The sequence below is a fragment of the Anneissia japonica genome, unplaced genomic scaffold (genome assembly GCF_011630105.1).
Source record: "Anneissia japonica isolate Jap-2015-1 unplaced genomic scaffold, ASM1163010v1 scaffold1489_len2284818_cov182, whole genome shotgun sequence".
Lineage (NCBI taxonomy): Eukaryota > Metazoa > Echinodermata > Crinoidea > Comatulida > Comatulidae > Anneissia > Anneissia japonica.
Window position 1 is genome coordinate 276568 of NW_022698455.1, and position 12630 is coordinate 289197.

The 12630-nt window shown below is 35.4% G+C and overlaps 1 protein-coding gene across 1 annotated transcript; it reads right to left on the reverse strand.

Moving 5' to 3' along the window:
- Positions 1-2206: 2206 nt before the first annotated feature.
- Positions 2207-12615, reverse strand: LOC117102547 (U3 small nucleolar ribonucleoprotein protein IMP4-like). Its single transcript, XM_033242838.1, has 9 exons — positions 12483-12615; positions 10867-10975; positions 9377-9460; positions 8693-8799; positions 7823-7955; positions 6696-6850; positions 5907-6001; positions 5109-5182; positions 2207-4998 (listed from the first exon to the last, which is right to left on the reverse strand). The coding sequence occupies exons 1-9, from the start codon at positions 12483-12485 to the stop codon at positions 4886-4888; spliced, it is 873 nt and encodes a 290-aa protein (XP_033098729.1). The 5' UTR covers positions 12486-12615; the 3' UTR covers positions 2207-4885.
- Positions 12616-12630: the final 15 nt, after the last annotated feature.

Genomic DNA, 12630 nt, shown 5'->3' on the forward strand with positions numbered 1-12630 from the left:
ACCTGCTGTGTCTGTAGTATCGAATTAACTTGCGTATTTTAAGCTACAGGATTAAATAATATATTTAAACCGAAACTTTATTCTGAAACGAAATGAAATCTAACTCTAATTTATAGTTGTCCTCTTAAGCTGTTTTTGAGGTGTGTGTGTGTGACGGGACTAGTCTGGAATTGATTTTGAAAGTGAAATGCACTTTAAAACAAGAAATAAGTGGTGATTAAATTATAAGTTATAAAAGTATATTATAATAGTTATTAATGTAATAAAAATATTTGTCAATGTCCATGTTCCCATTACAGCTTTATTTTATTAGATTGTTTTGCATAGTGTGATTCCAAACCATCTTTGGTTCATTATTCTTTCTTTAGCATGTGAGGCCTACCTATATTTTTCTGAAAAGGCCAATACTGTACATGTATATACTATTTTACATAAACTCAATAGGTCATATTTGCTTTTTATACAAATCAAACAGCTAGGCCTTCGTTTGTTCCACTTTAAAAAATCTAAAGCCGGAAACAGCCCACCTTGAACATTTAAACACCTATAGAATGTATACTCGGTTTCTCAGGGGAACGTTCTATAATGATGCAGATCAGAGCTTTGGTATTCGAACTTACCAGACACCCATTGTACTGTTGCAATGAAACAAGCAATGTAATGCGTTATAACATATATACACTTGTGAACTATGACTCCTAAATTCTTTCAAATTTGAGTCAGTTCTTTTCAAGAATTTAGAATTTGCAAAGGCATTACCTAGGTTAGATCTAAATTAAATTCAATAGCATGTTACTATATCGTTTAGTTTTCAACTTCATGTATACACAAAGGCTCATTTGAAATTGTTTTAAATGTTAAGGCATGGGTAAATAAATGTAAATAAAATAATAAAATATATAAGAGGAGTGAACGAGTGAGTGAATAAATAAAGAAAATTAACGACTGGGCTGATATTAATTTGTCCATATATGAGTGAAATAACACATTTTTATACATTTTAGTTTCCAAATTCATGTAATATACAGAGGCCCAAAGGAAATTAGTTGTAATAAATAAAATATATCAATAAAACATGGTGGCCCAGCTAGCAAAGCGACGTTGGCAAGCGTCGGGGTCGGATATCTGACGTTGGTACGACGTTGGAGATTGGTTGCAAAATTTGGTCGGAGAGGTAACGTCAAACCAACATTGGAATTTCACGTTGGCCCAACGTATGAATATATTTGTCGATTCCGATGTCGTCCCAACGTTGGTAAGCCGTCGTAAATATTCAGTCTGACTATGGACGTTGGTACAACGTCACGATTTGTTACTGGCCCGACGTCGGCAAACTACTAAAAAGATGTACTACCGTTGGCCCAACGTTGGCTAGAGGTTGTAAATATTAGATGTGATTACAGACCTTGTCTCAACGTCACAGAACGCTGTTGGCCCGACGTCGGTAAACGTTTGGAATGGAGGTTAGTTACAACCGTTTGGCCGACGTTGGTTAGAGGTTGTAAATATTAGATGTGATTATAGACGGGGTCGCAACGTCACAGTACGCTATTGGCCCGACGTTGGTAAACGTTTTAAATGGAGGTTGGTTACAACTGTTGGTCCGATGCTGGTAAGAGTTTGTAATAAATACTAGGATGTGATTATAGACGTTGTCCCAACGTCACGGTACTTTGTTGGCCCGACATCGGAAAACGTTAGTGGAGGTTGGTGACAACAGTTGGGCCGACGTTGGTTATAGGTTGTAAATTTCAAACGTTTACCGACGTCGGACCAAAAAAAAAAAAAAAATTGGTTCGTGCGGGAATCAAACACACAACCACCAGGTTTGCTATTCATTATCCACCATCAACTAAGCTGCCTTTAAAAAAAATGGTTCGTGTGGGAATCGAACACACAACCACCAGGTTTTGCTATTCATTATCCACCATCAACAAAACTGCCTTTAAAAAAAAAGAAAAAAAAAAGGTGATTTTAGGTGATTTTTAAGTACTTGACCGTGATTTTGCGCTTCCCCCCAACCCCCGTGGATACGCCTGAGATGGCCCATAATTGTGCTTTTAGACCACAATATTAGGGACCGGCAATAAAAAGATAACGTTCTGCATGTACTTTTCTTATTGTCAGAGCGGTTTCTGTACAGTACGTGCTGATGACATGTGATGCGATAGTGACATGGCGAGGATGAAGAGTGTAAAACACCACAGACTTAGCTCTCCTTTTATTATAATTCTCAAATACATAGGCCTATTTTTGAAATGAATAATAATTGAATAACAATTAGGCTATAATTACAAAACAATACTGTATACAGTTAGGTCTAGGCCGTATTTTTTAGGAATGTATCTCAGTCACGCATACCAAAATATAAATACTTATAAGTTGTAGGCCTACGAAATGTATTTAGGCCTAGTTGAGGTATATGCAGTAAAGTACAGTATAAATAAGCACAGTAATATAGATCTAATAATTATCATGACAATGACAATAATTAAATAATACCAATGGTGACGATAATGATGATGATGACGACCAATATTATCAGAATCAACATTGCTAATACAGTATAAGGTAATGGGACTTGTTTTTTAAGGCATCAACATAACTTAAAAAATACAAACAATGTGTGATAATTTTTACAATTAATTATAATGTTACCATGTTACTTACTGTGAATTTTTTTTTACAGTACTGTGTGTTTCTTCATGATTTCGGATACATTGTCCGTGAAGTGGAATTTAACTTAAACACAATAATACTAAATATTTATTCGGATACACAAAAGACCAACTAAAGGGGCAAAAAGTTAGTTAATAAATAAAATAAATGACTGGGCTGATACAGTATCAACATTTCTCTGAAAAATATTAATTTGTCCATATATGGGCATTAAATTGCTTGACTGTATATAGTTTTATTCTCAACTTCATGTAATATGCAGAGGCCAAGTGGAAATTATTTTTAAATGTTGAAGGCATGGATAAATAAATGTAATAAATAAAATAAACAAATAAAAGACGGAGTGAACAAGTGAATAAAGAAAATAAATGACTGGGCTGATAAAGTATCAACACTTCTGTGAAAAAATATTAATTTGTCTATATATGGGCATAATGTTGTTATATCATACCCATATATGGGCAAACCAGAGATATGTCACCTAAAACTTAATACAGGTCTCCCTCTAATTAAAAACCCATCCAATTAAAGACCACCTTTCTACAGTCCCAACTGACTCTATAGTAATATTTTTATTTTCTAATAAAGACAAACTTTTAAAGACCAGGAAAAGTGATCTTTAATTGGAGGGCGCCCTGGAGTGTGACCAGACCCTAAGGTTGTTCAATTGAAAAGCCCAACTCTACACTGCCCTGCCACATCCCTCAACATAAATCTGAACTTGCAAACAATTTCTGATACACAGTAATATCCTTTAATTCTTACTCATTTCAGTACTTTGCCCATGTCCAGTGGCATAAAGACGAGTCACAGGGCCAGAAAACATGTTGAGGCCTTGAATTTCAGTTAGTATTCACTAACCTAAGAACATTATGAATATTAAGGGTAAAAAAATGAATTAAAGGCATTGACAGTATCGTTATAAAATAAAATTATATTGTCTGGCTATAAACAATAGAATCAACATTTATTTTCATACACTCCGGGGCCCCTTTGGACTGAGGGCATTGGGGCTTTGTTCCCCCAAATGAGCCCACAGGCGTTACGCCAATGCCAATGTCAGGATCTGAATCCACGGTCCTAAAGCTGGGCACACACTATGACTGTTGCCCAATGATTCCATCTCCACTCAACGCCCTTTACTGATTCTCGGTGGCAGCCCTGAGTGGATCATCATTAAAAAGTATCAGCTAAAACATGTGCTTGTAACGTTGCAGTCTCTATGGAATTGCATCATGTCCTTAGGCAAGATACTTTACCTATGTTTACCTCTCTCAACCCAGAGGTACAAGTAGGTACCTGGTAGTTTCGAACACGACTGCATTGATTACTAGCTGCAATATTATGTAATTCTCCCCAGGGAGCTGAGTATGTGTTCCATACGTGTTTGATCCAATGGCCGGGGTAGTAATGTGAAGCGCTTAGAGGCTTTAGGCATGAAACGCTATGTAAGACCGACATATTATTATTTTTAAGATGAACAGCTCAACAACCAGACTACAGCTCAATTCACATCATTAAAATATAAATTTATATATCCAGGATCAAATTGTGACCTTGATTCAAACTTAATTCAAAATTAACTGACATGTAATCTCTTGCCTTAGAATGATATTTTTAGCCCCATAGAAAAACTATACTGATGCAAATTTGTCTAAATATATCAGAGCTTTAAACTGGATTTATTTTTGATAAAATATACTCTCTATGATAATTTTTCACTTAAAATATTTATGCTAAGTATATTTTTACCAGATGTTATATGGCCATGATGAAGATGAATTTAAACTACAAGGCACTAAATATGCCAATGTTTCAGCTTATGAGATACCTGCATTTTTCATTTGCAAGATAATGTACTTTCCCTTCCCCCCATTTATTAAGTTCAATCCAGGCAATGGAACAATGCCCACCTCTCAAATATGTTCAATTCATCAATTAATTCAAGTAACTTTTATGCAGGTCACATGATTGTCACAGTTGTGTAGCAGTGCATAGTTGGTATTGTTTTGTATGTGACAATACAACATTTTTACAAGTCGTCATGTGAACCATAATGCATTGCAGTATATGTTGATACATGCACATGGCTGTTCCTTGAAAAGCATGACACTTTGCAACAACATTTGCTGTCAGCTTCATTTCTGATGTTTCGCCAACATTTAGATCACTCCCTGTAGTTATGCTTAACCTGCTCCTGGTCCTTTCATCCTTCGCTCAGATGCTTGCGTTTCTTAGCAGTGTTCATGTGAGGCCTAGCAACCCATTCGATTTCAGCAGCCTTTCCTTGCTCTAGTGTGCCTGAACGAATCTCGTACACTGCAAGAATTTCGAATATGAATACAAATAATTATTAAAATGAAATATAGATGCTCGGTTGATTATCAAACAAGAAGAATGAACATAAGAAGTGTAACAGCAAAACTTACATTTCATTTCAAATCTTGGTCCAACTTCATGTAATTCAATATTTTTGTGGTCTGTTTTCTTATACACATGGTGTCTGCAACAAAAAATAGAAAATTTATTTATGAAATTATAACACAATCTGTTTTACAGTATTTTTTATAATCATTAGAAAAATAATATACATGAATTTATTTTTAAATGACGACATATGAAAACTAAGGTCTGCATCGAACTAATTTCTTGAAATATAAAATTAATATTTAATTGCTTACTTTTTATACTTAAGCATTCAATTATATTTATAGGACATGAAATTACTTTTTGCAAATACATAACATTTGGAAGTTATTTATTTTATTCTTTTAAATGAGCAATTTATTGAATGTTTAAGAGTTTTCAAAATTTTAAAACTGACATTATATTTATCTTTTTTTATATCCAATACTATGTTAAATACTTTGCATGTACTTTGTTTATTGGCAAGGTATTGAAATAATAAACAGACAGAAACTAAAAAATATTTTTACATTATGTTGCCCCTGAAAAGGGCCATTTGTTTTGAGTATTTTGGGGTTTTTGATTATTTTGTTTTAACAGAGTTTAACACAGGATAGATACAATCCCATCAGGTTTTTCTCAATATACTGTACTCCTGAGCATGTGCAGAACTTGCCAAAAGACAACCGCACGTGTTAATGATAAGAGTTCAGGCGGGTGGTGCGAGCTTCCTATTCTGGTACAGGTAAAAGTCCTCGATTTCAACCTAGGACCCTATCCAGGCAAGCAAAAAAGATCTAAACTAGTTCTATCTGTCTTACCTGTATGATATGTAGTCAGAATCATTAGAGAAAGTCATCACTCGTTTACTATCCTCTTTAGGCACAGGAAATAAATATTTCAGAATGCTCTGGACCTGCAATTATACAAGCAATACTCTGCAGCTAAAGAATATTATAGTACTGTATAGATATTATTATAACATAAGTATCATAAGTAACAAGAAATGTGATGAAGATCATTACATGGACCAGTAGTCGCTCTGTTATATTTAACTCTGAAAAATGGTTGTAACCAACAATTGGCAATGGCATTTATTTTCAAATAAAAACAAAATTAGAAGAAATGTATATAAAAAAATACATAAGTAAAATATCACATAAAACAAGGTTTAAAATATTGAAGAAAGGATTTAGACAAAACTCTACAGGACTCCTAATCTGATATTTAAGTATCTCCAGGAAACAGTGGTTGGTATCATTGGCAAATCCAGGAATATGAAATAGAGGGGCTTATTTTTTTGTTATTTATTTCTTGTTTAACCATGCCTAAGGAGGAACTTTCACAGATTGAGAGTCCAGACACCTTAGCTCCACCATGGTTGGGGCTGAGGTAAGAACATTTATCATTATGGTACCTCTAGGCGGCCAGAAATGACACTCTCAGGCTTAAATTTGAACATAATTATCTTTTTTCTCCACATAATAAATATTTTTATCTCTGACAGTTAATATGAAAATAAAATAAAATTTAAAAAAAATTATTTTTCAGATTAGGAATAGTTCCAATACAATAGGAATGATTATATAAAAAAGAGCATCATCACTTACCCTTTCACCAAGCTTTGACTTGAAATTGTTAAATATCAAATGAGGATAAGCTTCAGACATGGTCCCTACGTTTGGTATGTCATGGCGCATCACAACGTTGGACAAGTTAAAAAACGCTGTTGGGCCATACGGCAAGTGACAAACCTGAAGACCATCTAAAATAAAAAATTTCAAATGGCTAATTAGATCTTTTTCGATAATTAGTATCGGTCTACATTTAAAAAAAGAAGAAAAAAGTTTTTATAACAATTAATTCTGAATGTAATCACCACTAAAGGTTGTACTGTATAACCAATGAACTTTTCAGATTGTCAATCAAAGCTAAAAACTGACCAATCACAACAGTGCCAGTAATACATGCGTGTCCAACAAACACACACAAGACTTTAGCAACAATATTCAAGGGCGGGGCTTTTCGATTTGCATGACAACGCGACGCTAGGAACTGAATCACCCATGCGAGACTGTCTCACAGGACGTCCTGCATTCTCTGCATACATGGATTTGGCCGAATTACGTCCTAGAATCCACACAACGAGGAGAACTTAACGTTCTAGCATGCGCAGATGACTTTTAGTGACGTCATTACATTCTACGTCCTACCGTTGTCGTGCAATCAAAAGCTCCCTATTCACCAACTGAATTACACACCACTGGTGACCATGGAAACCATGCTCATCAAAGGAACATCGTCATTTATCATAAATATATTCCTCACATCAATCTGTGGTTTTCACCAACATCATCACTGACACAAACACATCATCAACACTAACAACATGAGCTAAGTGTTTGGCTATGAGCTGAGCTTTTGGCCACATGGAATAAGTGCCGTGCTGGGAAATTTTCCCACCGTCGGACAGGCCTGGACCCCCAGTCGTCCGACGCATAACTAGGTTATTGGATCAAAAATTAAAAAAAATAATAATTTGCCTATCCAAGTAACGTAAATTTTGATTGCCCCTAATATTGTGGTCTAAAAGCACATTCCGGGCCACTGACCATGGCTTCGTTGGCCCCTTGCTTTGGACCCCTTAATCGGATATGTTAGACCCTTTGTCGGCAAATTTCTGGTACCACTGCTGCACACACCTCCCGGTCCCTTGATAAATCCAACTGATTCTCACCTGGTACACCTCTGTGCTCATGCACAATCAAAAGGTCAGTGACCTCATTTGCCCTGCATGCATTTACCAGCTGATTAATTTCATAATTTCCTCGATTTAACCTCTGAGAGTTTGGGAATAACAACTTCAACTCCTGCAAAGAAAAAAAAATGTTTTTCAAACAAATATTTTCTAAATCATATTCTGTTATCTGTACTTAGTACGAACATGAGTCCACTTGTAGTGGCAACCTATATCAGGGGTCCCAATTCTCCGGAACATCGCGGGAGGCTCCCGGAAATCGGAACTGCCTCCCACACTCCCACAAGGAAGCATGATCTCCCGGAATATAACCAATCTCCTGTAAATTCAAAAACATTTGCATTTTTTACTACTTTAATTTCTACTACTTTAATTTCTACTACTTTTACTTTGTGTTGGGATCCAATACTTTGAAATTATGTCATCGGACACCCGTCGCATAACTTGTGTCCTTGGGCAAGGCACTTTACTTACGTTTGCCTCTCTCCACCCTGGAGTATAAATGGGTACCTGGTAGGATGATGTGGCATTGCAAGTATTAAATTGCACAAACGACTAGGAAAACTCCTCGGGCAGTGGAGGAGGTTGCACTTTGTGCTGGTTTGAATATGGTTCCGATGACCAGGGGTAATAATAACAACACTGCCTTGTATTCCTTAGCAAAAGGTACGGTATAAATCTCTATATTATTACTATTATCATCATTCCTGATGATGACATAATTAATGTTGAAATACCGAATTCCAACACGATGGCGTGTATTTCAATACTTGGAGTATGTATTATACTTTCTTATTTTCAATTGTCTCAAGTTTGAATGACACTCCGGATTGTTCCATTTCACTGTACCTTCACAAATTGTTTAAGCCTGGAGCTAGGATCTCTAGAAGTAGTCAACATTATTTTCGGGTCTTCAACACCAGCCCATCGATATTCATCATCTATATGACTGAGTTCTTAAATGGAATAAATACAATAATTGGAGTTGGAAATATTTATACTATTGTTCAAGATTTATATGTCTATTAAAATTCAATCAATTTTTAAATATAACATATATACAGTACCATCAAGGGCCAATCCAGTAAATCATCATATTTATATATTTATTTATTTAAAAAGAATAAACACTTTTAAAACAGTGCTTACAATAATTGGTTGGTTTAAATACGGAATACATTAAAGGAAAAGATGAAAAATAACCAAATAAACTAAAATGTCATGTACAAAACAAGATAACTACAAAGCACCAATAGGCCTATTTACTATTCTGTTATGTTTTACCTCCATGTCGGATAAATATAGATTACAGACCATCTTGATTAGGAGGGGTGTGGGGGAGGCAATCGCAGTAAGTGTTATAACTTTATTTATGTTTGGCCTGTCAAGAATATCAAACTTTATTTGAAAGAAAGCATGCAACATGCCAAATATGGTCATGATGACATCACATCATGACCATATATAGCCACATCATGACTATGGACATACAATATCTTTCTATCAAATAATGCTTGATAGTCAATTTCCTACCTGATGCTCCCTCATCATCAAATTCAAGAGCTTTCTTCAAACTAAGAGCATCTTTCTGTAATTCAGTTGGAATCTGCTTGTTTTCTGAAATTAAAGTGATAAATAAACTACAATAATTTACTTTTTCCACCTTTTTCACTCCCAAAAAATAAATAATACAAAACTGTATAATTGTTGTAAGCACATTTTAAAAATTTGATATCTAGTGAGAATATTACATGAAATAAGCTTTATATTTTCTTAAAAACAAAGATTTCATATTTGTAAAAATTGGAAAGTAATCAATTAGCCTGTCTGGCTGTATTAACACGTTAATTGCCAGACATTTTTTTAAAGGTTCCTGCCCATGTGCCAGAACAATTTACAGTACAAACTTTTTTTTAAATTTTTTCTAGTCATATATCATCAAAATGGTGTGTCTAATAAATGGGCGGGAAAATATTAGGGGACAAGTACACTCGTCGCCAGCAATAGGACAGTACTTTTTACTGCCTCTGCCAAGTGCGAGTTTTCGCGTCCACTTTTTGCCTGGGTTGGTATATGTTCAGAGGTCACCCCTGGGGCAGATGCAGACAGGTGCAGAAGGTGTGGTCACACCCACGAAATTTTATTAAAAAATAATTCTTGTAGTATATTGTTGATATGAACATAGGCCGGGTAGCGGTAAGAGCTTTAAGGTATGAGAGTGCGATTTCCGGGCACCTAAAGATCCATTTATTATTCCTAAAATGTTCTCACCTCAGCCCCAACTATCGTGGAGCTGAGGTGGTGTCGACTTTCATGCACCCAATATTGCCAAATCCTGCATCCGCCCCAGAATTTCTTGTGCAATTGAGTGTACTGCCAGCAACATAACATAACAAACATACATACATCATTTGTACGTTATCGTCTAGGTGTATCTTCCCCGAACCATCAGCAGTTAGGTCTGTGGTTTTACAATGTATAACAATGAAGTAATAAACACTACAACTTTACCCCGGTAAAGTATACTCGTCGCTGGCAGCGAACGTATTAAAATATAAACTGCACATTTTTTAAGGTTTGCATGGTGAAGTAATAATAACAACAAATGCTTGTGTTGTACCACATACAGTAGATATTGAAAGGGTAACGTTTGAATCTCTGCATCTACTTTCTTTGTTAGCTTTCCTTGTAGCAAGGGTATTTCGTGACTTCAATAGTAATATAAATAAGAACTTTCTTTCAAATAATAACAATTTCAAATTTATGTCTCACACTGAGACAGCCTGAAGGTCAGTGGTGGCCAAGATTAAGAGATGCAGCCTATCAAATAACTAATAATAATTTCTCAAATATCAGTAGCAGGCCCTGGATGGCCCTCATCCAAGCCCCATTGGGGCCTTGAATACTCAAGGGGCTTAAGAAATAATTAATTTCATTATTAAGGATTATATAACACAATATAGGTATTAATCAACACGTCACTATACTTTGTAGAAGGATGTTTTTGGTCTACAGTACATTACCATCAAGGGCTTCTTTGATCTTTCGTTTTCTTTCAATGATTACTCGGCTCTGTTCTTCCTGGGATTTACAATACAAGTACTCCCTCCTCAACCTTGCCTGCCGCCTCAGCTGAATAGACAATCAAGATAAGGTATGTGGTAAATGAAACAAAATGTTGAATGAACATATCATTGCAAGTTAGTTATGCCACGCCATAGTTATAAACTATAGTTAAACTAAATTTGCAATAATCTAAGGTGCAAAGAGTCGAATTCCAGAGCAGTTAAGGGAAGGGACTGCAACCTACAGCCATAATATTGGTTTGAACGGCACGCTCGTTAACAGTTCTGGAGGTGGAACAAGTCTTCTTGGAAAAGGACTATAAACTGTAGGCCCAGTGTATACAAGTGGCTCATGTGCACAATAAAAAACCCAGTAACATCTTTCGAGTTGAGTAGTGGTTACCCCGGTGTACTGGTCTATACAGCCCTTGTTGTGGACAGACGAGAGTACCTGGTACATACTGGTGGTCAGCCCAGACATGAAGAGACCCATGGGTTAATAATTATAAATTTAAATGTTTGCATATTTGACTGTATACTGTAAAGTTTTTAAATAGCCTAGATGATCTCAAAAACCAGCTCAAATTTGCCTGGAAAATCAGTATTCCCTGCATATATACAGCCTGGTTTGATTGTAATTTGTAATTTCTACCATGTACATGTAATTCAGCAGTTTTGCTGCCATTTGGGTGTTTAATAAATCGTATACCTTGTATAGTATATTATGATTTTTATACAGTACCACCATGGGCCTATTATACCGTCACTGTCTAAGCCAGTTAATTGGCAATGCAACATTTTAAGGCCAAGTCCTTGGGTTATCTAGGGTTTGGGCCAAATTAGATTTTGATCTTTATTCTTCTCAATTTTAACTTTATTTCTAGAGGGTAGCACTTCCAACTGAACCAAGAAGGCCAGCTGATTGATATGTTCAGGGCTCTCTATTAAAAATATAAAGCACATCAGAAAAAAATGTTTGAATAATTAGAAAAAATACAATAACAAATGAGACAAAAACAAACATGCAAAAATGAACAAGCAGAGACAAAAACACAAAAAACACACAAAATATTTAAGAATATCCATATAGAAAAAAAATATAAATAATAATAATAATAATAATAAATTAATCAATAAAAAATATATAAATAGCAAAAATATGTAAATAAATCTATATTTAATATTATATTCGCACTACCAACAATCAATTCAAAAATATGTTTTCAATTTAGATTTAAAAGTAATGAGGTTTGACCTAGCCTAGGCCTTCTACACTAGTCACTCCCTAGGCTAGAACTAAAGAGTACCACTTACTCACTACTCTCTAGAGAGCCATAATAATTTATTTTATATACATAATTAATTGGCGCTCTCTATCTCTGACCGTACGTAGGCCTAGTCTAGTACAGTTGTAGCAGAAGTAACGGGATGGCATTCGGCCTAGGCTAGGGCTAGTCTATCTACCTAGGCTTACTCTAAGAATAAAACAATAAAATGACTTCTTGCAGAGGCTACGTAAACCAGACAACTTGTGGCAGGGGTTTATACTATAAATAAACAGAAGTGCTACATACCATTGTTTTTTATTTGGAAGAAAGTTAAAATCCGAGAGTTCTATCCTGTCCCTCGCTCGCTCACTCGCTCGCACTGTTTTCAGGAAAGTACAGTACACATGTGTGTTTCCGAGAGATATGTTGACCTGATCATAGATGTAATGGAGCT

What these genes read in the sequence shown, in the direction of transcription:
- LOC117102547 (XM_033242838.1), bottom strand. An exon ending in GATCAAAGAAGCCCTTGATG is followed by an intron (nt 9,461 to 10,866) that starts GTAATGTACTGT and finishes CTTTAATTTCAG; the next exon opens with AAAACAAGCAGATTCCAACT. An exon ending in GGCTTAAACAATTTGTGAAG is followed by an intron (nt 7,956 to 8,692) that starts GTACAGTGAAAT and finishes TTTTCTTTGCAG; the next exon opens with GAGTTGAAGTTGTTATTCCC.